Source organism: Sus scrofa, chromosome 7 (genome assembly GCF_054392235.1).
Source record: "Sus scrofa isolate SSC_HxYL_T2T_F1_AM1 chromosome 7, Sscrofa_HxYL_maternal_Yorkshire_Landrace_v2.0, whole genome shotgun sequence".
NCBI lineage: Eukaryota > Metazoa > Chordata > Mammalia > Artiodactyla > Suidae > Sus > Sus scrofa.
The window spans coordinates 84,174,409-84,200,086 of record NC_139389.1 but is presented as its reverse complement, the minus strand read 5'-3'; the positions used below and the strand labels follow the sequence as shown (position 1 = coordinate 84,200,086).

Sequence of the window (25,678 nt, the reverse complement as noted above, 5' to 3'; positions counted from 1 at the left end):
TGGTCCCGTTTGCTTTCCTCTCCCTTTCCTAGGCCGCTTCCTTTCCCCCACTCTCACATCCATCCCTGCTCTCCATCCCCCCTCAGCTGCCTCCTGAAGCAGCTCCTCATTCTGCTAGCAGTCCTGGAGGGCAAGGGCACCGGATGGAGACCACTGCCACAGGTGAGGGGATGAGGAGGCAGGGCCAGCGTCCTTGGCACCAGGTCACCCCTCTTTTGCCTGGCTCCCCATGTGTCTGTCTGTCTCCCTTTCCCTCTGCCTGGTTCCCTACCTCCAAGTCGGACCTGGCCTCCAATTCTCCCTGGTGCTGTGTTTCTGCCCTTCTCAGGGTCTGACAGGCCTGCTCTTCCACATGTCTCTGCTTTTCCTCAGCCCGACCTCTGCTCACCCTCTGCCTGTCCCAGCTCTGCCTCCAGGCCCTGCTTCAGGGGCTTTATCCATCTCTCTCTAATCTAACTATTCTCCGCTGTCCTGATTTTGCTTGCATCTGAAAAGACCTGGGAGTCTCTCCTCTGTCCAGTACCACCCTGTCAGCTCTTCCAGCTTGTCAATCCAAGGCTCACCCTCCCTGTCTCCTCTCCCATCCCCTTTCATCACCCTGCTTCTGTGTCTGGACTGCCGGGCCTCTTGCACCCCACTGTCTTTCTGCACAGTCACTGGCCATTCTCTCCACCTCTCTCTTCTCTGCTCTGGGCATCCCCTGCATCTCCTTTTTAAAGTGTGTCCCTCTCTTTCCTCCACTTATCTCCTTATTGCTCTCAAGTCCTTCCTAGGAAGAGGAGTGGTGCCAGGCAGGGCGAATGGAGGAGTGTGTGAGGAGGGAGGTGGGACAGCTCTGAGTCTTTCCGACGCCTCCTCCCTTCCCCTGCCTTTTCTCTCTGTTGGTTACCCTGGTCACCCTCCTCCAGGTTCCGGAGCTCTCTCCCTCTCTCTCCACTTCTCCCCTCCTCAGGTCTGTCTTATTTCTTCCCTATTCCCCCTCTCCCTTCTCCCTCTCTCTTGCTCTCTAATTCTGGCATTCCCTCCTTCCTGGGATGGGCCCTCACTCTGGCTGCTGCACTGGGAGCTCCGAGCCTGGGGTGGCTAGGAGTGGCTGTGTGGAGAGGGTGGGAGAGATTCAGGTCAGGGCTGAACCGGGGCTCCTGGGAATTCCAGCTGGAGGCTGGCAGTCCCACCACCTCCCAAGTGCCTGCCTCTGTGGCCCACAGTCCCAAGCCTTCCCTAAGTAGCCAGATGTGGCAGTGACTCCAGGGAGTGCTTGCTCCTTCTTCCACTTCTACCCTTCCTCTGGTGACACATCCCGTCCTCTCCCCAGGGTCCTGCTCACATGTGGCTCTTCTCAGTCCCTCATCTGTCTGCCTTCCCTCCAGATGGCCTGCTCTAAAGGAGCCAGTGAACCTCCATCTTCCAGCAGGTCCAGAAGAGGAGGGTCTTGGGAATAGAAGCTACCATGGGAAGAAAGGAGAAGAGTGTAGTGCTAGAGAAGCTGGAATGAAGAGGAGAGGAGGGTGGGCTAGGGTACAGTTCTCCCGGTGGTGCTGGGGGAGGAGGCGCTGGCCTCTGGGGTGGTTGGAGACCATGGAGGCCATGTCTGCAGGGATGGGCTATAGCTGCAAGACCTCGTGCCCTTTCAGACCCTTGCCTTGGACCAGGGCTGGGAGCCATTATCCCCTGTCCAAGTTGGTCATGCCTCAGAGGGCACCCCTACATGCCCAGCCTCCTCCTCACAGCCCTGGTGTTATCAGCTGTGGGGGTAGTGTTGATCAGATCTGAGGTTTAGGTTCACAGCAGGTGGGCTTACATTTTCTAGGAGAGCCTTAAGGGTTTCCCCAAATCTCCTTTAATCCCCAGTGTCTCTGGGCCAGGGAGAGGGCTGGGAGGAGAGCTTTCACCTGCTGAGGAGGTGCAAGGAGCATGTAGCATTGTTGCAGTAGGATGTTCCGAGCCTCATGGGCTCACCAGGGAAGCCTCCTGGAGTCACCCCCCCCCCCATCCCCATGTCTGTGTCCCTGTGTTCCTGTGGCTGGCAGGCCGTGAAGAAGAGTCTAGAGGCAGCATCTCACTTCAAAGAAAAGTGCTTTATTCTGCTTCCTCCAAAGGGGCTGCTCTCCAGGCTCCAGGACTGGGAGCTTTGTTGCGCCCTCAGGATGGGGCAGATCAAGATGTGGCAAATCTACTCCTCGTTCAAGCCCTTTTAAAAGGAAACAAAGTCCAAATTAGCTCCCGAGAGGTGGGTACAGGGATGGACACATACAACAAAGGGGAGATGGGCACCCACAGAGGGGAGGACCACTGTGTGGCCTGAGGGAGGCCCTGTGGCAGTGGGAGGTGAGTCCTAGGGGTCAGTGTGGAAGGCAGTTCTGGAAGGTGGGCTCGGGTCAGCTGGAGGAATGCTGCTTGGGTGAGGACAAGGAAGTGCATGCATCTTAGGTTGGAGTTACAAGATTGTAGGCCTAGATGTAAACTAAATGGAAGAGAAGTAGAGATAGCAGATGGGGGACATTGGGACACACTGGGTGTATACAAAATGGGGTCTTCTAGGGTTGCTGACCACAAAATCATTGGAAGTTAGAGCTGGAAGAAGCTTAGAAATCACAGGAGACTGAGTTACCTTGCCTCTCGGGCCATGGGGTTTAGTCGTGGGGGATGAATGAAGGGGAGGAATCCTGGTGTGAGGGGCTCTGTCTGAGGGGCACTGATGTTGGCAGGGTGCTGCCATGGGGACAACCCACCTTGGTGCCGATGTCACGGCTCTTGGCCCGAAGCTTGTTGACCTGGGACTCAGCGATGTCCGCCCGCTCCTCCGCCTCATCCAGCTCGTGCTGCACCTTGCGGAACTTGGACAGGTTGGTGTTGGCCTGTTCCTCCTGTGGGGGTTCAGGGGTGGCAGGATGAGTGAGAGGGGCCAGGGGTTCTTAGCCTCCCATCCTGGAGACCAGCTACCTGCCTCTCCAGGCCCGGGCCCCACAGGGTCACTCACCGCCTCCTCGGCCTGGCGCTTGTAGGCCTTGACCTTCAGCTGTAGCTTGTCCACCAGGTCCTGTAGCCGCAGCAGGTTCTTCCTGTCCTCTTCCGTCTGGGGGTCGTGGAGGGGGTTGGCAGGAAGGAGTGAGTTTGGCACCATCATGGGAAGCAGTGTGGCCCCTCCCCCACTCATCTTAACATTAATGTAATATCCTGACCCAATTCAACTTTTGGATCCTCACCAAATAGTTGAATTCTTACAATTTCTTATATATATAAAAAAAGTATGTACCAAGAAAGAATCTAGGGAGCTGATGGGCCTCCTGAAATTACACACAAAACTGTGTGAGCACTGTTCCAGGGAGTAGGCACTGTTCCAGGGAGCAGGCCCTGGGGTATCCTGGGGCCCCATGGAGGATAAACCCTCTATTCCAAGAACCCAGCATGGCTGGCAGAAACTCTGGGACTGCACACCTGATGGGATTTCCTGGGATGCTGGGAAATGACATAGACTTGATCTAGGTTTAAGACGAGTATACACAGTGGGATGGCAATTTTTTGCAGATTGGAACAGAAACAAAATCTAATTGATAGTCTGATTCTAGGAAACATCATGAGAGCTAAAGCCTATACCTCCCTGAGTAGCAGAGAAGTTCTGAGACTCATTTTAATGGCTTGGGTGTATTTTGGTGATGATAACACCACGCTAAGGATTGGCTACCTATTTGCTTTCTGGTGATCATGCTGGGTGAGCTCTGCTGGAGCTCTGGGTATGTCTCCAGGGGACAGGCAGAGGGTGAATGGTGAGGTGGAGCTTGAAGGCCAGGAGGCTCAGAGATAGCTCTCTGAGCCAGGGGAGACTCAGGGTAGGACGGGGCCAGGAAGAGTAGGAACAGGGCAGCTAGGGGCTGTACTCTCACCCCTTGCCCTGGAAGATGCTAAGAAAAAATACTTAATCCCTCTGGGGTGGTTGTCACCCTGGCTTCAGGTCCTGATGCAGAGGGCCCGGCAGGAGGGCTGGGTGGCCTTCCTGGAAGGTGGCTGTGCATGGGGCCCTCAAGGGTCAGGAGGTGGACTGAGGGACACGCTTTCATATCCACTCCTGAGGGCCCGGTCCCAGCGTGGCCCCCGTGCCCGCACCTGGTAGGTGAGCTCCTTGATGCGACGCTCACTCTTCCTCATGCCCTTGACCGACTCCGCGTTGCGCTTCTGCTCGGCCTCCAGCTCATTCTCCAGCTCCCGCACCCGGGCCTCCAGCTTCTGCAGCTGCTTCTTGCCGCCCTTGAGGGCGATCTGCTCGGCCTCGTCCAGCCGGTGCTGCAGGTCCTTGATGGTCTGCTCCATGTTCTTCTTCATGCGCTCCAGGTGCGCGCTGGTGTCCTGCTCCTTCTTCAGCTCCTCCGCCATCATGGCGGCCTGTGCACGGGACACAGGGTCTGAGTCTTCCAGCTCAAGGGGACCCCGGCTTGGAGCAGACAGTCTGGGGTGGGGGGACTCACATCCGTGATGGCCTTCTTGGCCTTCTCCTCGGCGTTCCTGCACTCCTGCACCGCCTCCTCCACTTCAGTCTGAAGCTGGGACAGGTCTGCTTCCATCTTCTTCTTCTGGTTGATGAGGCTAGTGTTCTGCAGGTAGGGGTGGGCAAAGCAGGAAAAGCACTGAGCATCCAGGAGCATCTCCCAGACCTCACCAGCTGGGTCCTGCCTTTGCTTCCCTCTGGGAACACCCCAGGAAGCTGCTCACCTGGGAGTGCAGCAGCTGCACCCGCTCGCTGGTCTCAATCAGCTCCTGCTCAGCCAGCTTCCGGGACCTCTCTGTCTGCTCCACCACGGCCCGCAGCTCCTCCAGCTCGGCCTGCAGCAGGTTGTTGCGCCGCTCCACGATGGCAATGTTCTCCTTCAGGTCATCATTGGCACGGACCGCGTCATCCAGCTGGATCTGGGTGTCCTGCACATCACGAGAGTGGGCGTGAGAGAGGGAGCTGGCCTCTGGATGCCCGGGAAAGCTCACGGTGGAGGCTAGGAGGGGTCGGGGCGCAGGGGGGGAGTCTGCAGTGGCCCAGGGGCAGGAGGGATCTGGAGCTGTGATGGGACACCACTACCCAACTTCCCAACTTGGCCACTGCCCCTCTCTGGGTGAGGGGACTTCCTGCTTCCAAGACTCTCCGTGTACCTTCAGCAAGCTCTGCAGGCTCTTGACTTGCTTCTGGGCCTCGGCGGCCATGCGATTGGCGTGGCTGAGCTGGATCTCCATCTCGTTGAGGTCGCCCTCCATCTTCTTCTTCACCCGCAGGGCCTCATTGCGGCTGCGTGTCTCTGCGTCCAGGGAGGTCTGCAGCGAGTCCACCACCCGCAGGTGGTTGCGTTTGGCCTGTTCCATCTCCTCATCCTTCTCGGCCAGCTTCCGCTCCATCTCTGCCTTGATCTGGTTGAACTCCAGCTGGGCCCGGAGGATCTTGCCCTCTTCATGCTCCAGGGAGGCCTGGAGGAGGGTAGGGAGAGAGGGTGTGAGGCACTCAGGACTCAGGGCACAGGATGGGGGCAGGGGGTCTGTCCATGAATTGCGGTTGCAAAATGAGTTCAAGAGTGCTCTAAGTGGTTCAGTCAAAGAAGTAGAAGGAGGAAGAAAAGAGAATTTAAAAGAAAAAAAAAAAAAAAAGCCTAAGAGAAGGTGATTCAGGCTCTCACAGAGGAGAGCAAGCTATGAAGACAAAGAGGAAAATGAAGAGAGAGGTGTTGCCAAGGAAACAGAAGCAATCAGGCACAGAATGTAAAAATGAAGAGGCAGGCAGTGGTGGAAGGGGGTAGTGAAACAGGATATCTTGTCTAAAGTATTTGTGTGAAAGGAAGTAAGTGACCCATTCATTCGTTCATTCCACAATATTTGTTGAATGCCTGCTGTGGGCCCAGCAGTGTTCTAGGCTCTGAGGAGGCACCAGATGAACCAAACAAAGGAAGAACAAGGACCACAGCCTACAGCTCCTCTTCCTCTCCACTCCCCTCCCCCTTCCCCCCTGTGCACGCACCTCGGCCTCTTCCAGGGCCGACTGCAGCTCCAGCTTCTCTGCCTCCAGCTGCTTGCGGACTTTCTCCAGCTCATGGATGGTCTTTCCACTGGAACCCAGCTGCTCAGTAAGGTCGGAGATCTCCTCTGTGGGAGAGGAGGGCTGCTCAGCTGGGGGCTGCCCTGGGCCCACGGTGGGGGGGTGCACGTCTCTAGGAGCCGCTGGGTGGCGCCCCTTGTCGACACCGCCCCCCCAACCCCCGCCCCTTCTGAGTCTCCCGCCCCGCACCCTGCAGGTTCTTGTTCTCCCGCTTGAAGGTCTCCAGGTGCTCCAGAGACTCCTCATAGGCGTTCTTGAGCTTGAAGAGCTCGGTGCTGAGTGAGCGCGCCTCCTTCTGCGAGGACTCCAGCTCTGACTGTGACTCCTCATACTTCTGCTTCCACTCGGCCAGGATCTGCAGAGACGCGACGCGGCTCACTGCGCAGCCCCGGCCCCGGCCTCGCCGTCCAGGGGCGCCCTGGTGCCTCTCCTGGGCTCAGGCTCTGCCTCTGAGGGGGACGTTCCCTACTGCCGCCCGCCTGCCCTGCCCCCTGGCCGGGGCCCCCAGCCTGGGCCCACCTTGTCGAAGTTCCTCTGCTTCTTGTCGAGGGCGGCGGCGGCCGCGTTGGAGCGCTCCACGTCCACCATCAGGTCCTCGATCTCATTCTGCAGCCGGTGCTTGGTCTTCTCCAGCGAGGAGCACTTGGCGTTCACGGCCTCGACGGCCTCCTCGGCGTCCTGCAGCCTCTGGGCCAGCTTTTTCCTGCCCGGGTTGGTGGGGTGGTGGAGTGGTGGGAGAGGGTGGGGAGGATGGAGGGTGTGGATTTGGACAAGGAGAAACATCATGAGTCTCACAGAAAACAGTCCCTGAAAATTCAGAAGCATTGTTGGCGAAGCCTAAGGGTAGGTCCCAGGGGCCAAGAACCTGATAGGCAGAGGATCTGGGTGGCAGGTTATGAGGACCCACAACCCAGGGAGGGCCTTCCCCGTGGCATCCCTCTGACCCTGGGCCAGCCTCTAGGCTGCAGACATGGAGAACACATGGACTCTGAGCCCCCCATCTTCCCTGCCACGGCACCCTGCCCCAGGTGGGAGCACTCTGCCCTCAGACAAACCTTTTGTTCGTCTTATATTCGGATGAGAAACATAACGCGAGCAAAAAGCTTCCCTGAGAGGAGAAGGTGGGGCTGGGGCAGGGTCCTCTGTTGTCAAAACCTAGCTAAGCATCTATCTCCTGTGCCAGTCTACTGAGGAATGGCATGGGGTGTGTCTTGCCCACATAGGGGCCTCAGCCAGAGGAAGGCCACCCAGGACTCACTTGGCCTCCTCCAGCTCCTCGGTCCTCTGGATGGCATCTGTCTCGTATTTGGTCCTCCACTGGGCTACTTCTGAGTTGGCCTTGGACAGCACACGCTGCAGCTCGGCCTTGGCCTCTGTCTCCTCCTCATACTGTTCCCGAAGCAGGTCGCAGTCGTGCCGGGCCGACTGCAGCGCATGGGCCAGGGCGTTCTTTGCCTAGGAGAGGGGGCACAGGGGGGTGGGCTCAGTTTTCCCCATGATGCAACTCCAGTTCTTGCCCATCTTCTCATCCTAATTTCAGCATCCTCCCATGGTCTCCCCTATCTCCAAATCCCCGGTGGACCTGGAATGGTTTACTAAGTACTGTTAACAAAGAAATTCCATGCAGCACTGCACTATTTACAAAACACTTCGTGCCCAGTCCCTCTGTGCTCCTCCTTGCAGTAGGCGTTATCATCCTCACCCCCATTTTACAGGGGAAGAGATGGAGGTTCAGAGAGGTGATTTCCCCCAAGATCACCAAGCTCTAAGAGGCAGGTTAGGATTTGAGCCCTGGTGTTTTTTTAAGTCATCTCTTTTCCCTTTTTCATGAGCCCAGCAAAGTGCGAGGGATAAGATCCAGTTGAGTTTCTTTCTCCAGTTTTCAGATTGCCCTGCTAATCCCAGGACCACTTGTACAGTTCCTGAATCCCATACCTGTGCCCAGCCAAGGCCATCGCATCTCCCTAGTTTCCTCTCCTCACTTCACTTCCACCCAACCCTGGCACCCTTACTCCGTGCCCTCCAGAGATGGCAGCAGACATGGCATGGGACATAGATTTAGAAGGCACGTGGTAGGGTCTGGGCCTTTTGGAAGATGTCAAAGTACTGGGTAGACAACAAGCCTTATTCTTGGGAAAAGAAGTGTGCTGGACCAAGTGGCCTGAGTCTAGGCCTCACCTTAACCTCCTCCTCCAGCTGCCTCTTGAGGTCCTCCAGCTGCTGGGTGTAGGTGAGCTTCCCTCGGGTCAGCTGGGAGATCAGTGCCTCCTTCTCATCCAGCTGCCGGGACAGCTCGCCTGGAGAGGCACGGGGGCACACTCAACTCGAGGTCAGTTGCTCCTCTTCCCCAACCCTTCCCCTAACCCTCAGGTCCCATTCTCTGGAGAGGTGTATGCACCCAAGCTTAGGGTGGCTCAGGAAGTCAGGAGACCAGGGTGGGGCTGCTCACCGTTTTCAGTCTGCAGCTTGGCCCTCTGGCTGGTGAGGTCGTTGACAGAACGCTGGGTCTCCTCAGCCTTGCTCCGATGCTCGTTCATCTGGTCCTCCAGGGTCCGGCACATCTTCTCCAGGTTAGCCTGGGAGAGGAAGGAGAGTTGTATGATGGATGTGGGGGGCTGAAAGGGGTGTGAGTAGTGCAGTTAAAGGAAAAAGGGAGAGGAAGGCATGGCAGAAGGAAAGTGTCCAAGAACCGGGTAGAAGAAGGGAATTGGGAAACTGAACCATCAAAGAGAGAAAAGTGGAGGCAGGTGGAGGAAATTGGAGGAGGGGAGAGGAGAGTACAGCCCACCTTGGCCTTGATGATTTGCTCCATGTTGGAGGTGACATCATCCAGCTCCAGCTTGAACTCGCTCTTCTCCTTCTCCAGCTTCTGCTTCACTCGCTGCAGGTTGTCGATCTGCTCACCCAGCTCGGCCACACTGTCAGCGTGCTTCTTGCGCAAGGCAGCCGCCGTGGCCTCGTGCTGCAGCGTGGCCTCCTCCAGGTCCCGCCTCATCTTCTGGAACTCAGCCTCTCGCTTCTTGTTCATCTCGATCTGCACGGACGTGGCCCCGCCAGCCTCCTCCAGCCGCTCGCTGATCTCCTCCAGCTCCCGGGACAGGTCTGAGCGCAGCTTCTCCACCTTGGCCCTGGCGGTGCGCTCGGCCTCCAGCTCCTCCTCCAGCTCCTCGATGCGTGCCTGGGCCAGACACAGGGGGCTCAGACCCATCACCCAGACCCCTCCATTGGAACCCCCTTCCCAGGGTGCTAAATAAATCCTGGCCTGTCTGGAAGACCAGTCAGCTTAGGTCCACCAGTGAACAGTAGAAATAAAAGGATCTGGGGAGATGATCTGGACAACTGAGTTAGCCTGCCTTTGGGCCAGAACATTGTACATTCTTTTTATTGCAAAGAAAGTGGTTGAAGCTGGCTCTTGAAAGACAGAACGACCTATCTTCTAGGGATATTTTAAGCAGTTTTGTGGCAAAGATAATAGAAGTTAAAATGAGAGCCAGATTCTATCTGACCAGACAATTAAGAATTGAAGTCACAGACCACTAGGGCTGAAGGGGCCTTAAAAATCACAGGGAATTCCCTGATGACTCAGTAGGTTAAGGATCCAGTGTTGTCACTGTTGTGTTATGGTTTTGACTCCTGGCTGGGAACTTTCATGTGCTGTGTATGTGGCCAAAAACAAACAAACAAACAAAAAAATCACAGGGAACAGTGGAGGACATGAAGACCCAGAGATTGGCAGGGAGCTCCCCAGGTCACCAGCTAAACCAGAAGTGACACAGGAAGGAGGATTTCTGCCCCAAGACCTGAGACCTTTTCAAGATCTCTTCCGGTGTCATCCTTGGATCAGCCAGCCCTCCTGGAGGTGCTCCACTGGGGAACTGTGATAGCTCAGCATTTCCTTTCAGGGACACAGAGCCAGTATGTGTAATGCTGGGAGAGAAGGACCAGCCTGGGGACCTTACCTGAAGCTCTTTGAGCTTCTTCTGCAGCTGGCTGCCCAGGGCCTGCTCATCCTCAATTCTTGCATTGAGGGCATTCAGCTCAAAGTCTTTCCTGCAAGGAAGGATGGAGGGTGAGACAAGGAAGGCCAGTTGAGCTTCAGGAGGGCCTGCCATTGGTTGGAGTTGATAATGAAACAAAGAAGGAGCAGGATTTCAAACAAACAAACAAACAAACAAACAAACAAACAAACAGCTCCCAGGGCTGTTGTAGCGCCCCTGAAAGTGTAACACCTGCTGAAGGATTGAAGTTCAACAGGAAAAGCAACATGAAGAACATTGTAGGTGGAGTGACAGGACCTGAGTTCTGAGATGCTCCCATCTTTGGTCTGTAAAATGAGGACTTAGGACAAGATCATCTCAAAGGCCCCTTTTAGCTCTGATGATCTTTAATTCTGTCACTGTACTTTGGGCAGTTTGGTAACCTTCCTGAGCCTTCTTTTCCTCTTTGGTAAGTAAGGTTAAAGTACCATTCGTAAAAGGGAGTTTGAGGATAAGTGGAATTATATATTTATTCATTCACTCAACAAATGACTGGGGGAGTGTGAAGACTTCCTGGTGAGTGTTGTAAATCATGATGAATCTCAGAGCCTTGCAAAGTCCTGACCCCAAAGCATCATAAGATCCTTGATTATCCCAGTATGGCCTACAGACTCACTGTTTACCAAGTGTGGAAAGTCAATCTACACATTTTGGAAGGACTTGCAATAAGAATTGGAACCACATGATCATAGAACAGAGAAATGGCCTGGACCCAGCACTGCTCAAATGTGGCAGCTGACTGGTTTCCCTGTGGTCCTCTAGGCTCCCTGTGAAGGACCCGAAAGGACTTTCCTGAGAGGCTTTTGTGTGGAGCTTTCCTCTGTGGTAAGCAACTGGTCTCCAAAGAGACTTGTGTATGAAGGGGGTGAGCTGTTATTTTCCATCCCTTTTGAGTGCCCAGCAGGAAGAAAGGGTTTGAGAGATTTGGGTTAGACTTTCGCCAGGAAGGCCTGCCAGGCCCTGATGTGCATGTCTGGGGGAGGAAAACTCTCTTCCTGGAAGTTTTGCCCACAGTTTTGTACCCACTTATCAAGGCTGCATAAGGCTGTTGCCTCTGAGGATGGATGTCTCAGGTTAGCTGGTACTGCCATTGGCGGACCAGACCGCTGGGCAGAAGAGGAAGGGTACTGGGCAGGGGAACACGCTACTTTTTTAGTCGCTCGTCCAGCTGCTGCTTGTCGTTCTCCAGGTCCATAATGCTCTCCTGGGTCAGCTTCAGGTCACCCTCCAGCTTCCGCTTTGCTCGCTCCAGGTCCATGCGCACCTTCTTCTCCTGCTCCAGAGACCCTTCCAGCTGTCAGAGAGAAGGGCCACATGCCCCATTAGGCCAAGCACCCTGATTTGGTGATTTGGGTGCTTAGTCCCTCCAGGGTCGAGGAATGCTGTGAGGTGCCAAGACTCGGGAAAGCTTCCTCAGAATGTGCCGGTTGTTGCCAGGGGACTGTGAGAGTGCCTGATGTGTAGGGATACTCAGTAACTGTTTGATACATGACCAAATGAATGACTGGGATGAAATCCCAAAGCTATGTTCACTCATTCTGCATCCTTTAAGCACCTGCTGGGTTCTAGGTGCCATGCTAGACATTGCAGACACGAATTGAATAAATCCAAGTTCCTGTCTCAAGGCAACTTATGGCTGGGACAGATACATCAGTAATGATAACACAGAGTGATAAAGAGTGATTCAGTAAAGATATGCTCAAAGGACTATCTTTGGGGACAGTGATCTCTGAGGACTAAATCTTGGCTAAAATATTAGAAGTGCAGCAATCCTCCTCATGGAGCTTCACAAAATTCTCAAGAAAATTTATCACGTTATAACATTCTGAATGTGGTTGAAGGTAGAGCTGTATAGGCTTGAGCCTAAAGTGAAATAAGGAAGCCCATCTCTACTGCTGATCTTATCAGTGAGATGAGATGCATAACTCAAAATTGATCATCATTCCCCTTTTTCTATTCCCCAGCTCCCTTTTATTACTATATACACTTTTTTTTTTTTTTGCTTTTTTAGGGCTGTACCTGCGGCATATGGAAGTTCCCAGGCTAGGGGTAGAATTAGAGCTGCAGCCATCGCAAACCACAGACACAGCAACCCCGGATCCTTAACCCACTGAAGCAAGTCCAGGGATCAAACCCACATCCTCATGGATACTAGTTAGGTTCGTTTCCACTGAACTCTCCCAGCTCCCTTTCAGAAAGGTGTCAGGAGAGGGAGTACTCTCCAACCCCATCCAACCCTTAAACACAGACACACACACACACACTCACAAGTGGACATGGTATATCTAGGTTCTGTGACAATCTACTTACATCATCCACATGCTGTTCCAGCTTGACTTTGGCCTTGGTCAGGGTGTTGACCTTGTCTTCCTCGGCCTGAAGGTCATCCAGGGCCTGCTGGTGGGCCTCTTGCAGAGCTTTCTTCTCCTTGGTCAGCTTGGCGATGATCTCATCCAGTCCAGCCATCTCCTCTGTCAAGTTCTTCACCTGCAAGCCAAGAACCCCATCCCCTTTAAGGTCAAATGTCACCAACTTGGAAACATCTGTGGAGACCTCCAATTCCAAGAACTAGGACCACACTCAGGTCTGGGAACCCTGAGACGTCTTGGGTCTGGAGCCAGAGAGAGCTGCCCTCACCTTGTTCTCTGTGGCATGCTTCTCTTTCTCCACCTTGGCCAGCGTCAGCTCCAGGTCATCAATGTCCCTCTTGAGCTCAGAGCACTCATCTTCCAGCTTGCGCTTCTTGGCCGTGAGCTCAGCATTCATCTCCTCCTCGTCCTCCAGCCTCTCGGTCATCTCCTTCACCTTGGCCTCCAACTGGATCTTGTTCTTGATTAGCTGGTCACAGCGCTCCTCTGCATCAGCCAGATTGTCTTGTTCCTGAGGGCAAGGTACAGAGGGAAGGCTGTTTGGTGGGTGGCAGGTGGACGGAGGGACAGGCTCTGCCATCTCTGTAGGAGGAGAGCTCCAGGGTCTGCCCAGCTGCGAAGAACCTCAAGATGGGAAGAGGAAGAGATTTAGGGCAGTGTGATGGGAGCACTAGGGGATGAGAGCAGAAGGGAAGGGGGTCAGAAGTCTCTTCATCTTCTCTGGTCTCCTCCATGGGAGGGAACTGTGTTTGTTGATGCCAGAACTTTACATGTTTACAACCTGGCAAGATGAGCAGCTTTATTCCCTATCTAGAGATGAGGACATTGAGAATCAAAGATAAGGCATCATTTGCCCAGGACCACAAAATCATTACGCCGTGGATTCAGGTGGAAAGCCTGTGTTTTTAAGTTAGTTCTTTCTCCCCTTCCCTCAAGACACCTCCTTGGAGGTCTTTGGAAGCGGTGCTTCCAGGACCCTCTGCTATGAAGGTACAAGGCGGTGAGCCCCAAGGCGGTGAGCCCCTGGGTGGAGGACTTGTGGGAGATGCAGGCAGAGCAGGGCATAAGAGCCAGCAGAGGCCCTGGAGCCTTACCGCCTGCACTTGGAGCTGCAGGTCGTTCTTCTCCTGCAGCAGGGACACCATCTTCTCCTCTAGCTCCTTGCGGCGGGCCTCTGACTTCTCCAGCGCCTCTTTGAGGCGCCCAAACTCCTCCTTCATGGTAGCCATCTCCTTCTCTGTCTCTGCGCTCTTCAGCAGCGGCTTGATCTTGAAGTAGAGCTTCATCCAGGGCCAGTTCTTGACGCTCATGAAGGCCCGAATGTTCCACTGGATTATCAGCAGGGAGTCTCTGTGGGGATCCAGCAAGAAGGGTGGTGAGAGAGCCTCCTCCTTCCCATCCTGAGGTCCTGGCTCTGAGGTAATGGCCCCTTCTGCCACCTGCCCCAAACTCCAACAGTGAGGCCCATCTGGAGTCCATATGCGTGTTGTGTTCCCTTTGTCATTTGAAGACCTGGTGAGTTCTTTCTCTTTACACTGCCTCAGATGCCTGGGAACCTCCTCCTGAGATTTCTCACCTGCGTTCCAGCAGCTTCTTGAACTCCATTCTGGAGAGCACACCCCGGGACTGAGCCTGGATGCGGGTGATGATGCGGCTCAACCTCTCGTCCCGCATCTCCTCCAGCAGCCCCAGCAGCCCTGCCTTGAAGAACACCTGCAGAGAAGGCATGTGTGGTCATGATTAGCCTGGGCAGGAGAAGAAAGAGGAGGGGGTTATCTAGGGGGCGGTAACCAGGCAGCAAAGCACTGCCGGAAGGAGGTCAGTGGCAGCTGAAGCTGGGATGGGAAGCAGTGCCATGTGGTCCCCAGTAAGGGCTAGCATGTGGTTTAGCAGTGGTCCTGAGATGATTGGTAAAAGGGAAGGAGCCATGAGGTGAGGAGCCAAAGGACAAAAGAGGTCTTCCTATAATCAGTTTGTCTCCTCTCTTTCCTCACCTTGGTGTGGCCAAACTTGTACTGGTTGTGGTCAATGTCCAGGGAGCCCAGCAGCTTCTCTGCTCCTTTCCTGCTGTCAATGAACTGGCCCTCGGGGATGGCCGCAGGGTTCAGGATGCGATACCTGGGGAGGAAGGTGCCTGGATTCACCCAAGTTCTGCATTGGTCTGCTCTGCCCACAGAATCTAAGGCCACGCAAGTTCCCCCTGTTCCCTGAGTCCCAGGGGCGCCCCAGGACCCACCTCTGCCGGAAGTCCCCATAGAGGATGCGGTTGGGGAAGCCCTTTCTGCAGATGCGGATGCCCTCCAGCACGCCGTTGCAGCGCAGCTGGTGCATGACCAGAGGATTGTCTATTACCCCTGTGGTAGGAGGGGAGAGGGAGAGGAGTGTGTGGGGAGAGCACAGGATCAAGAGCCAAGGATTCTAGGTTCTGATCCTAGCCCTGCCACGTGTTAGCCCATAACCTTAGCAAGTCAGTTAATAATAATTCTTTTTTTTTTTTCATTTTTTTCTAGCCATATTTTTAAGAGTAACCAAAAGGCTTTCACAGTTCTTACTTTATATGGTTTATGCCTTTTATCATAGGTAGTAGTTAGGACAAAAATAGCCCACTTTCTAGAGAATGAACTAAGCCCTGAAGGGTTAAGGGACTTGACCAAGGTTACAAGGTTACCAGGCTAATCAGAACAGAGCCAGGCCTTGAACCCAGGCACCTGAACTCTTCCATCTCCTTATCATTTAGAAAAGGATAAACAATGCATATGACTCCTGAGGGTTATAAGGCACTTGCGAGGTAATGTTCATCAAAGTGCCTTACATGTTACCCTGAGTTACCCTTTGCAAATGTAAGGTAGCACTGAGGCCGGGGTAGGGGTAGGGAGGGAAGAATGTGACTTGGAAACCTCTGTGGTGGAGATCAGGAGGTGACCTAGAAGGCCCCATGCCCAGGGTCCTGGGTTTCCAGCAGCAGGCTTGGCCCGACTACTTGGCTCACCTGGAGACTTTGTCTCATTGGGGATGATGCAGCGCACGAAGTGGGGATGTGTGGAGCGCAAGTTGGTCATCAGCTTGTTCAGATTTTCCTGTGGCCCAGAACACAAGAGGGGAAAGTGAAAGAAAGAGGTGTTTAAAAAAGGGAGAGGAGAGAAAGAAAGGGAAAGAGATAGGCAGAGAATGTGGGGAACTGGAGTATGAAGCAGTGCTAGGGGAAGCCATGAAGGAGAGGATGGGAGGCAGAAGGGATGGAGAAGAGATGTGAGACGGGCAAGGAGTAAGAGAAGAGGCCAGCTGGAGTTCCTGTTGTGGTGCAGTGGAAACAAATCCAACTAGGAACCACAAGGTTGCGGGTTCAATCTCTGGCCTTGCTCAGTGGGTTAAGGATCCAGTATTGCTATGAGCTACGGTATAGTTCGCTGTAGTGGCTCGGATCTGGCGTTGCTGTGGCTGTGGCGTAGGCCTTAAGCTGTAGCTCCGATTAGACCCCTAGCCTGGGAACATCCATATGCTGTGGATATAGCCCTAAAAAGACAAAAGACTGGAAAAAAAAAAAAAAAGGAGAGAGAAGAGGCCAGCGGAGGGAGGGGAGAGAAGACAGTGCAGAGCTTCACAGATGGCCTGAGGTGGCAGACAGGGAAGGAACAGGGCTGGGGGAGGGGGTCGGAGGTCACACACCCACCCTGTGCAGAGCTGACACAGTCTGAAAGGATGAGCCTTTCTTGGCCTTGCCTTTGCCCTTCTCAACAGCTGTGGGAAAGAGAATCAAGAAAAGGAGATCAGGAGTTCCTGTTGTGGCTCAGTGGTAACAAACCCAGCTAGTGTCCATGAGGACACGGGTTTGATCCCTGGCCTCGCTCAGTAGATTAATGATCTAGCATTGCTGTGAGCTGTGGTGTAGGTCACAGATCTGGTGTTGCTGTGGCTGTGGTGTAGGCGGGCGGCTGCAGCTCTGATTCTAACCCTAGCCTGGGAACCTCCATATGCCATAGATGCGGCCCAAAAAAAGAAAAGAAAAGGAGATAAGTGGACAGGGGGCCTTCACCTTTGACTTCCAGCCCAGGGTCTTTACTGTGGTGCCTCGGTTTCTCCACCCATTTCTATCTCACTGAGCCTCTGAGCACAACATGGCATGGAAGTGGCGGGTGGTAGAATTGACCTGCTGTAGAACCATGGCAGAACCCCTGCTCCTAGTCCCATGGGTCCCCATCTCTACTTACGTGTGTCGGCCCCAGCATAGTTGGCAAACAGATTGCTGAGCAGCTTGAGAGAGGACTTCTTGTACAAGTCTACCACTGTCTCGTTGAGCGGGTCTTTGTTCTTCTGCAGCCAGCCTATGATGTTGTAGTCCACGGTGCCAGCATAGTGGATCAGAGCGAAGTGGGCTTCAGGCCTCCCCTTGATGTTGCGTGGCTTCTGGAAGTTGTTGGACTTGCCCAGGTGGTTGTCGTACAGCTTGGCCTTGAAGGTCATGTCGGTGGCCTTGGGGAACATGCACTCCTCTTCCAGGATGGACATGATGCCCATGGGCTGGGGGTGGAGGGGCGAGCATGACTGAGCCTGCTTCAGGCAGATGGAGGTGGACCCTGATCTAAGGTCAGGATTTGCAAATAGAGGTGCTCCTTTGGGTGTTAATGTATCAGGATCAGTTCTGAGTACAGTGATCTGGTACCTGTTCAAGCCTTCCCAAGATGGGACTTTGATTTCAGAGGGACTTTTGTGAAAGTCTGGGAATGTGGATGCTATAAGTGCTTTACACATCACTCCATCCCCCAGATCCTGGAGATCCTGGGTTTGAAAATAGGTGTTCTTTTATGAACCCCCCATCCCACCCTCAAACTTCCTGCTCCTTGGATGGGCAAACCAGGGCTGCTAAACACACTGGCGTGGGAGACCATCCCTGAGGTGCCCGTCCTCCATGTGTCCATTCTCAAGCCTCTGGGAACTCTTCCATGTCCCACCCTGTCCTGGGTGGCTAGGATAACACAGGGGTCTGGAAACGATGGCTTGGGATTCTTCCGTTATCTGGATCAATCCCCAGAAGTGGGGGAGGGGGCTGCCATTTTTGTCTGGGACCTTCATATGTGTGAGGTGTGAATGGAGAGGTTGGGCAGAGGGGCCGAGGCAGCACCTTCTCAATGAGGTCGATGCAGGCCTGCAGGTCCATGCCAAAGTCGATGAACTCCCACTCGATGCCCTCCTTCTTGTACTCCTCCTGCTCCAGCACGAACATGTGGTGGTTGAAGAACTGCTGCAGCTTCTCATTGGTGAAGTTGATGCAGAGCTGCTCAAAGCTGTTGAACTGTGGGGCAGGGAGGGGAGGGGGCGGGTCAGGTGGCCCATGGGGTCAGCCCAGGGCTGCCTCTAGCCCAGCAAGGGGAGTGGCTGCTCCCTCCCCTGAAGACACACGACCGACCATCTGCATCACTGCTGAGCCTCTGCCCTCCCCGCCTGGCCTGTAGCCAGCTCGGCCAGCAGTGGCTGCCTGTGTGAATGAGCAGGTTGTTGCTCTCCCGCCCCCAGGGTTCCCGACTCACATCGAAGATCTCAAAGCCAGCGATGTCCAGGACCCCTATGAAGTACTGGCGTGGCTGCTTGGTCTCCAGGGTGGTATTGATCCGTGTCACCATCCAGTTGAACATCTTCTCATACACGGCCTTGGCCAAGGCCCCAGTGGCATACATCACCTGGAAGGTGAGAAAGAGGGTGGTGGGGAAGAGTGAATTCCAAAGCTCCCACTGCATCATACTGGACACTCCTCCACCCACCTGCCAATTTAATTTCTGACGATGACCCACCTGCTGGACATTCTGCCCCTTGGTGACGTATTCGTTGCCCACCTTCACCCGAGGGTGGCACAGCCCCTTGAGCAGATCAGCTGAGTTCAGCCCCATGAGGTAGGCAGACTTGTCAGCCTCTGGAAGGAAAGGGCAGGTCACATAGGTGGTAAAGGGATGATGCCTCTGCAGACCTTGGTCTCAGTGGTTCCACAGCTGCCCCCAGCCTCCCTGACTCCCACCTTCAGTGCCGTCTGGCTCAGCCTGCTCTTCTCGCTGCTTCAGTTTGAATTTCATGTTTCCGAAGTGCATGATGGCGCCCGTCAGCTTGTACATGGAGTTCTTCTCCTCTGAAGTGAAGCCCAGCACATCAAAGGCATTCTGTAGACAGGCCCCAGAGAAGGGAGGTGGATCCCAGAGAAAGGAGTGTGGCGGTAAATAAGATCCCTCTCCGTTGGAGAGCCAACCTGTCTCCTGCATCCCTGTGGGTTCTAAGACTCCCATCCCCAGGGGGAACTCCAGAACTAAGATGTGAGGTTCAGGAGCAGGGTGGGGTGTAGACAGCTCCAGCCCCAGCATCATGGTCACAGCTGTTCTCTGGAGCTGCGCTGGGAAACCCACTCATGTCTCCTACCGATGCCTCTCTTCCAGGTCCTACTCTTGCTTCCTGTCTAGACCTTTCATATGTATCTATACCTGTTCTTTACCTAATAGTCTGCTCTAGCCCCGTGCCATCTGCACGACCACCACCACCCCCTTTCCCTTGGTGATGCCTTGTTTTTTGGCTTTTCTGCTTCTCTGTCCCACGGCTTTCAGTCCTCTCTGGTTTGTTTGAAAACATCAAATACCGGCCTGCCTTGTCTCATCATACCACTTCCCCAGCACACTCTGGTCATAGGGCATATTTGGCCCTCAGGGAGGGCCGTACTTTGAACAGCAGACAGCCAGTGTCTTGGCTCTACTCCTGGGCCAATGAACTGGCCCCCATTTGCCCCTCACAGCCCGCCCCTCATCTCTCAGCTGGGTCCTCACACACTTACGTCAGTGGCCATGAGCTCCTCAGCATCATCAATTGAGGCCACAGTGGTCTCTCCTTGGGAGATGAATGCATAATCGTAGGGGTTGTTGGTGATAAGCAGCATGTCTTGGGGGAGAAAGACATGGTTAGAATGTGGGTGCAAACCCCTGGCCCTCCCTGGGGGTGCCTGCTGCAGCACATGGTCTGCAGGAGAGCACATGACAGGGCTTAATGGGGTCCCACGTCCCACAGAACTGAATCCTGCAATGCCATAAACCCAGGCCTGTCAACAAGCAGCCACAAGCTGAGGGGATAGGTTGCCATGGAGATACTGGTCTCGGTTGGTAGCTCTGACTCACCCAGCAGCTCAGGCTTTTTGTTAGACAGGATTTGGTAGAAAATGTGATAATCTCTCTCTGCTTTCAGCTGGAAAATAACTCTGGATTTTTCCAGAAGGTCTGTGAATAGTGGCGGAGAAGAAAGAGAAGAAGAAATGGTTGGAATTTAAGTACAAGGAAATAGAGAAAAATGAATGATGAATATTATAAACAAAGGACAGAGGGAGGGGGGAGAGACGCATACACAGCCATGCAGAGGTCACACACAGGGGTGAAGGTGGAGACAGTCCCAGAAGGAGAGAAAGGGTCTTTGAGAAAAGTCCCAGAGAAAGACACACAGACATGCAGAGACAGATGGAGAACGACCAGAGGGAGATGGATATGCAGACCTTCAGGCACAGAGACAGAAAGGGAGAGGGACAGAGAGGAGAGGTTGAGCTCAGGCTGAGCCCTAGTGAATCCCTGCCACTCACAGGTCTCTATGTCTGCAGACGCCAACTTTCCAGTCGCCCCAAAATGGATTCGAATGAATTTCCCCTGGAGAGATGGAGAAGAGTAGTGAAGAATTGAGGGAGGGCTCATATTTGATGCCAGCCTTTGACCAGCCCAGATCCCAAGTCCAAAGTCAGGGAGCACTCACGAAGCGGGAGGAGTTGTCATTCCTAACGGTCTTGGCGTTGCCAAAGGCCTCCAGGGCAGGGTTGGCCTGGATGATCTGGTCCTCCAGGGTGCCCTGCAGAGGTCAAGAAGGATGGCAAATGAGAGGCTGCCGTTTCCCTCCTTGCCATGCTGGCCCTTGGTGGATAGGACACCTACCTTGCCTGGGGTCTGCTCCTTCTTGCTGCGGTCCCCAATGGCGGCAATGACAGCAAAGTACTGGATGACCCTCTTGGTGTTGACTGTCTTCCCTGCCCCGGATTCTCCGCTGTCCGGACAGTCAGGCATATTAGGCAGTGGACAAACATTGTTTGAGACCAGCAAGCCTCCAGTCAGGAGAGATTGCCTGGTTTTATTTGGCAGTGGGAGCTCTGAAGCAGAAAGCTACCAGATAATATGCTTCCCGAACATACAGCTGTACTCTGACATATATCAGGTCAAGGGTAGCAACCAGGAAGGATGCCCAAAAAGGTGTGGATTTGGGCAGGTGGAACCTGGTCTTAGCTGGGAAAGGTCAATCAGAGGAGACGGGCCTGGGCTGTTTGGAAAAGAATAGGTAGGGGTTGGACGAATGGGGAATGTTTCCAAAGTGAAAGATGAAAGAAAATGAAGAGGTGAAGAAGACACGGTGATACTGGGCTTATGGATATATGGGGGATAAGGTGGAGGAACATGAGAGAAGCAGATGGGAGAGGAAAAATAAGGGATGGGAAGCAGAAAGGAAGAGGGGGGCATGGAGAAGGTCAAGGTGAAGGCCAGAGAAGGAATCAGAGCTGGCATGAAGGTGAGGGGAAGAGAACTGTGGGTCTCTGCATGGGGGCTGTGGTCCTGATGGGGGCTGGATTCAGGGAGATTTTGGAAGGGAGCAGGCTAAGAACCACACTCACGTGATCAGGATGGACTGGTTTTCTCTGTCTGTGGGGAGAAAATTGGGAGGAAAAAGTCAGGAGCTATACAGAGTACTTCATCTGGCTTTCCCCATCCCTGCTCCCTGCCTCTCTCACACAACCCCAAGTGGACTGAACCCCTTGGGAGAAGGAAGGGCCTCAGGAAACCCTTGGCTTGGGGCCTGTCACCTGTCAGCATGTACTGGTAGGCATTGTCAGAGATGGAGAAGATGTGGGGCGGCGCCTCGCTCCTCTTCTTGCCCCGGTAGGCAGCCACGACCTCAGCGTTGTACACCGGCAGCCACTTGTAGGGGTTGATTGTGACACAGAAGAGGCCCGAGTAGGTCTAGGGGAGGAAAAGGAAGAGTGCATTGTTGGTGATGAAGGAAGAGGGATGGTGGTTTTCAAAGTTAGAGAAAGGTCTTAAGAGAGGGAGAAGAGAAGAGAAAACCTATGAATGTACTAAATCTGAGACCTCAGGGTATTAGAACTGAACCAAGGATGTAGGGAGCAGGACAGAATGCAGTACTGCCCAGGCACAAAGGACAGAAACTCTGGCTCCAGGAGGTGGAAATACACAGAGCAGAAGACTGCTAGCCTAAGAGGAATGTCCCAGGGGCCACACTCACATAGATCATCCAGGAGGCGTAGCGCTCCTTGAGGTTGTAGAGCACCGCGGGCTCGTGCAGGAAGGTCAGCATGGCCATGTCCTCGATCTTGTCGAACTTGGGTGGATTCTGCTGCAGCACCTGGTCCTCCTTCACAGTCACCGTCTGCAACAGCCCACATGCAGGCCCTTCTGTCAGCCCCCTCAGCAGGGATGGGAATTGGACAAGTTATAGCACAGTGGTGTTCATGAGAGATAAAGGATCGGGGTCCCAGAGAGGATAGATGTCTGATGCTGGGGATGAGAAGGGCTGTTTGGAAGGAGTAGATCCCTACCCAAAGGAAGGGAGAACCAGACCATCCTCAGGGCCGTAGGGGGTGCCTCCTGGTGGCACCCCCTCCATCCACCCCAGGTGTGGGTGCATCCAGGGTGTCCTCTCACACTGGTCCTGCCACTCACCTTGCCATGCTCGGTCTCAGCGGTGACTTTGCCACCCTCTCGAGACAAAATCTTGGCCTTGACGAACTCCTCTTTGTCATCAGGAACATAGACATCCTTCTTGAGGTCGAAAGGCCTGGTCTGGGCTTCCAGCCGCTCCTTCTCTGACTTGCGCAGGTAGGGGGCGGCCTCCCCAAATGCGGCCATCTCCGCATCTACCATGGCTGCGCCTGTAGCAGAAGAGAGAAGGAGCTGGCTGCCCTCCCCTCCCTGGGGGCATCTCTTTAGCAGGAGCCCCAAGGCCTAGCACTGAGCTCAGGAGTCAGGAGGGGTCACCAAGAGTCCCTTATTCCTTGAGCTTACTCCTTAGCCTGAGAACGGCCTAGCCAACCTGCTTGGGCAGAGAGGGAGGCTAACATTTGTCCAGTCTGGGCGTCTCCCAGAGGAGGAAGACGTATCCTGGGCTTTTCTCGGGAGCAGGAAGCTAACTAGACCCATTTCTAAGCCTTATCCCTCCTCGGCCCCCTCACTAGTCACAGGTGAGAACTCCTGGTCACCAAGCCATGCTCCCCAAGGCAGAAACTCGAGTTCTGTCTTCCCAGATCCACCCCCCACACCCCATCTTCTGCTCTCCTTACCTTGGTTTCTCGAATGTCCCTGGGAGAAGAAAGAGGCTCAAGCTGGCAGGGGCCTGGGGAGAAGGATGGCTGTGTCAGGGCTACTTCTCTGCCTTGCCCTGGCTCTGCCCTCACAGCCCTCGCCCCCAGGCCTGAACATAGGTGGGAGGTGCTGGTAGGCTTTTCTGGTCCTGTCCTCTCTCGCTTTCCAACACTCTCCCCCTCCGGCCCGCCCGGCCCACCCAGGTTTCTGATGTCAACTCAATAAGCCCTTTACTCCTCACTCCTGGGAGATGGTCCCGCCCTTGCCTAGCCCCATCTGGTGAAGCTCGCCTTCTTTGAGCCTCCTGAGATACATTCTTTACAGCCTGCAGAACACTTTTAGGCACATCCTCCTTGTCAATCCTCGCCCTAGTCTATGGCGGAAGCAATCAAGGTGAATAGGCTTCCTTGTCCAAGAGCACGTTAACAATAAGTGGTGGAGCCAGGATTTGAACCCAAGTCTTATGACTCCAAAGCCAGTTCTCTTCCATCACGTCCCCATTTTATTGTCAGTTGTGGTGAACATTGTCAGAGAGGCGCCCCTGTGGGCATCTCCCAGACACACCCATGACACAGCCCAGTGTTCTCCGCAGGCACGTCAAGTGTAGGAGACAGGAATAGCCACACCGCATGCCTGTGCCTGTGGGCGTCTTTTGCAGGGGGTACCCATAGTGACGGTCTCAACCCCTGGATGTGTACACAAACCCCTCAGCGTGTGCGGACATGGGTAGTTACATATTGCAGACCTCACAGAACTAGCTTTTGAGGACACTTTCTAAATAATTGTTCTCTGCTACCCTCTCTGCTCCCACCAAATGGACCTACTTGTTCTCGGGCCAGATCATAAACATGTGTCCCACTTGATATTTCTGCTTTTTAGGCAGTGAGGTCGTGGCCTCCCTCACCGTGCATTCAGACAGTGCACGCTGTTCACAACGCGCGCACCCACCCACCCACCCACACACACACACACACACACACACATTCTCTGAGGCATTCTAGTCTCACATGCTCAGATACAGACATTGCCCCCTGTAACACATGAGCCCCCTCCACCCCCCCACACTCCCATTAGCACATATACTCATGTTTAGACCTGTCCATGTGTGTGTGCTCAGTGACCAGACCTGGTACTTTGCATGAAGCCCTGCATGCAGCTTGCTGTTCCTAGAGGAGCCCCTTCCTAAACCTGGGGCCCCTATCCCAGAGGAAGGCCTCCAGCTCCACGCTCCTACCTGAGAGCAGCAAGGAAAGAAGACGGAGCACGGGAGAGAGCTGTGGAGCTGACCTGGTCAGGGGCTGTATATATGGGGCAGCAGGGCGTCCCCACCCCCACCTGCACCCAGTCCCCAGCCGGATTTAGAAAGGACTGTTGTCACTAGAAGTATTTCCCCCAGGCTCCCCCCCTTCCCAAGCCATGCTCCCCTCCCCACCCCCTCCACCTAGGAAACAATTGGAAGTGGTCGTCATTGTTATGGCATGGAGTGAGCAGGGTCTGATTCCAGGGGGCGGGGATGGCTCTAAGTACAGCCAAAATATCTCCCAGGCCGGGCCTCACATTCCACAGCTGCAGGAGAGGGAACTGACCACGACCACCATGACCTCGGGCAGGCAGGGCCCTGGCCCTTCCCCCAGTGCTCTCCTGGCCCCTGACACTGCTGCCCTCGGGCCCCTGCCCCCTGGGACCAGCCTGGGCCCTCTTGCACAGAGTCCTCCCTGCTCCCTGGCCCAGGTCATGCCTCCAACTGTGAGATGGGAAGGGCTGAGAGTCAGCAGCAGAGGAGCAGAGCAGAGTTGGGCCCATGGGGCAGCTGGAAGAAGATTTCCCAGCCAGATGGCAAGAACAGCGACTAGGGAGATTAGAAATGGGGACTCTGGATGGGGCACTGGTTTCCTTGGACTGGCCTGGCCATGTGTTGAGGTCATGGGACCTCAGAGCCAGACAGGCCTCAGTAGTGGGTCCAAGTCCCTCACTTTACGGAGAGAGGAAATGCCCTCTTTAAGGTCCTGCAGCTGGTCAGGGCAGCAAGATTCAAGGGAGGGGTGGAGGAGAGCTCGGCAGATGGGGATGGAGCCCAGCCTGTAAGAGGGAGGCCTGGGAAGGAGGGCTGGGAGTCCAAGGAGGCGAGGATCCACTGTGTGGAGGCAGGACCCGGCCTCCGCAAAAGTACTATTTTGGAGCCCTTTGCCTGTTTTCCTAGCACTGCCCACAGGTAGTAAATACCCTAGCCCAGGGCCACAGATCATACAGCTGCGCTGATCTAGAAGATCCCTAACCAAGACAACAGTGCCTGCTACACTGCTCTTGTATTCTGTGGGGTGGTCCCTGTCCAGCTCTGGTGAGACAGGTGTTCTGGCAAGTTGGGCAGAGGGACAGGAAAGAGCTCTTGCTTCCCTGCAGGCCTCAGGGGCAGCCACAGAGTCGGTGAGGAAAGGGAGCTGGGGCTCAGCCTGTGAACACAGCACATAGCCGATGCCGCACTCCTCCAGCAACTGGGCGTGCAAGCTTCACTGGCTCCGTGTCTAGGCAACCACCGTGTGGTTTGGTTTGAAATTCCCCCTCCTTCTCAATCACAGCTCTGCAGCACATGTGGGTTAATCCATCTGATTAGCTGTCTCCTCGGAAGGCAAGCTCCCAGCCTGGGGGGTGGGGTGCAGAGCAGGTACACTTTGAAAGTGGGCACAGCAGGGAAGGGCAAATACAGGTGGGGCCCTTGGTGAGGGCTCTTTGTAACCAAGACACATTCTGAGGGCATTGAGCAGCTTTAGTGGGAGGGCGCAGGCAAGTGGGAGGCAGGCCATTGACCATAGGACAGCCCTCCAGTGTAGCCGCAAC

The 25,678-nt window shown here is 54.6% G+C and overlaps 1 protein-coding gene, 1 long non-coding RNA gene and 1 other non-coding gene across 5 annotated transcripts; 1 reads left to right on the top strand and 2 right to left on the bottom strand.

The window, feature by feature from the left end:
- The first annotated feature begins 86 nt into the window (after window positions 1-86).
- Window positions 87-5,575, top strand: LOC146401701 (uncharacterized). The gene is made up of 2 exons (XR_014810810.1): window positions 87-2,230; window positions 2,709-5,575. It is a non-coding gene; the product is annotated as an uncharacterized LOC146401701 (long non-coding RNA).
- Window positions 2,060-24,127, bottom strand: MYH7 (myosin heavy chain 7). Of its 3 annotated transcripts, none has more exons than NM_213855.2 (40): window positions 24,078-24,127; window positions 22,822-22,874; window positions 22,205-22,413; window positions 21,768-21,911; window positions 21,328-21,484; window positions 21,139-21,166; window positions 20,411-20,519; window positions 20,235-20,327; window positions 20,068-20,131; window positions 19,616-19,714; window positions 19,279-19,382; window positions 18,481-18,619; window positions 18,260-18,378; window positions 17,999-18,148; window positions 17,593-17,763; window positions 16,682-16,991; window positions 16,144-16,211; window positions 15,463-15,550; window positions 14,710-14,827; window positions 14,468-14,591; window positions 14,050-14,186; window positions 13,568-13,823; window positions 12,742-12,984; window positions 12,415-12,591; window positions 11,253-11,398; window positions 10,027-10,117; window positions 8,856-9,245; window positions 8,517-8,643; window positions 8,246-8,364; window positions 7,326-7,522; window positions 6,587-6,770; window positions 6,257-6,422; window positions 5,990-6,114; window positions 5,137-5,445; window positions 4,708-4,911; window positions 4,464-4,589; window positions 4,105-4,380; window positions 2,981-3,076; window positions 2,733-2,867; window positions 2,060-2,191 (listed from the first exon to the last, which is right to left on the bottom strand). In NM_213855.2, exons 3-40 carry the CDS (start codon window positions 22,403-22,405, stop codon window positions 2,174-2,176), a joined length of 5,808 nt encoding a protein of 1,935 aa, NP_999020.2. In that variant the 5' UTR covers window positions 22,406-22,413; window positions 22,822-22,874; window positions 24,078-24,127; the 3' UTR covers window positions 2,060-2,173. The 3 variants fall into 3 exon arrangements, with proteins under 3 accessions (NP_999020.2, XP_084822848.1, XP_084822849.1); XM_084966722.1 differs by having other exon boundaries at window positions 22,205-22,465; window positions 22,801-22,874; window positions 24,078-24,121; XM_084966723.1 differs by having other exon boundaries at window positions 12,742-13,009; window positions 13,414-13,823; window positions 24,078-24,121.
- Window positions 7,103-7,182, bottom strand: MIR208B (microRNA mir-208b). Its single transcript, NR_038551.1, has one exon. It is a non-coding gene; the product is annotated as a microRNA mir-208b (primary transcript).
- Window positions 24,128-25,678: the final 1,551 nt, after the last annotated feature.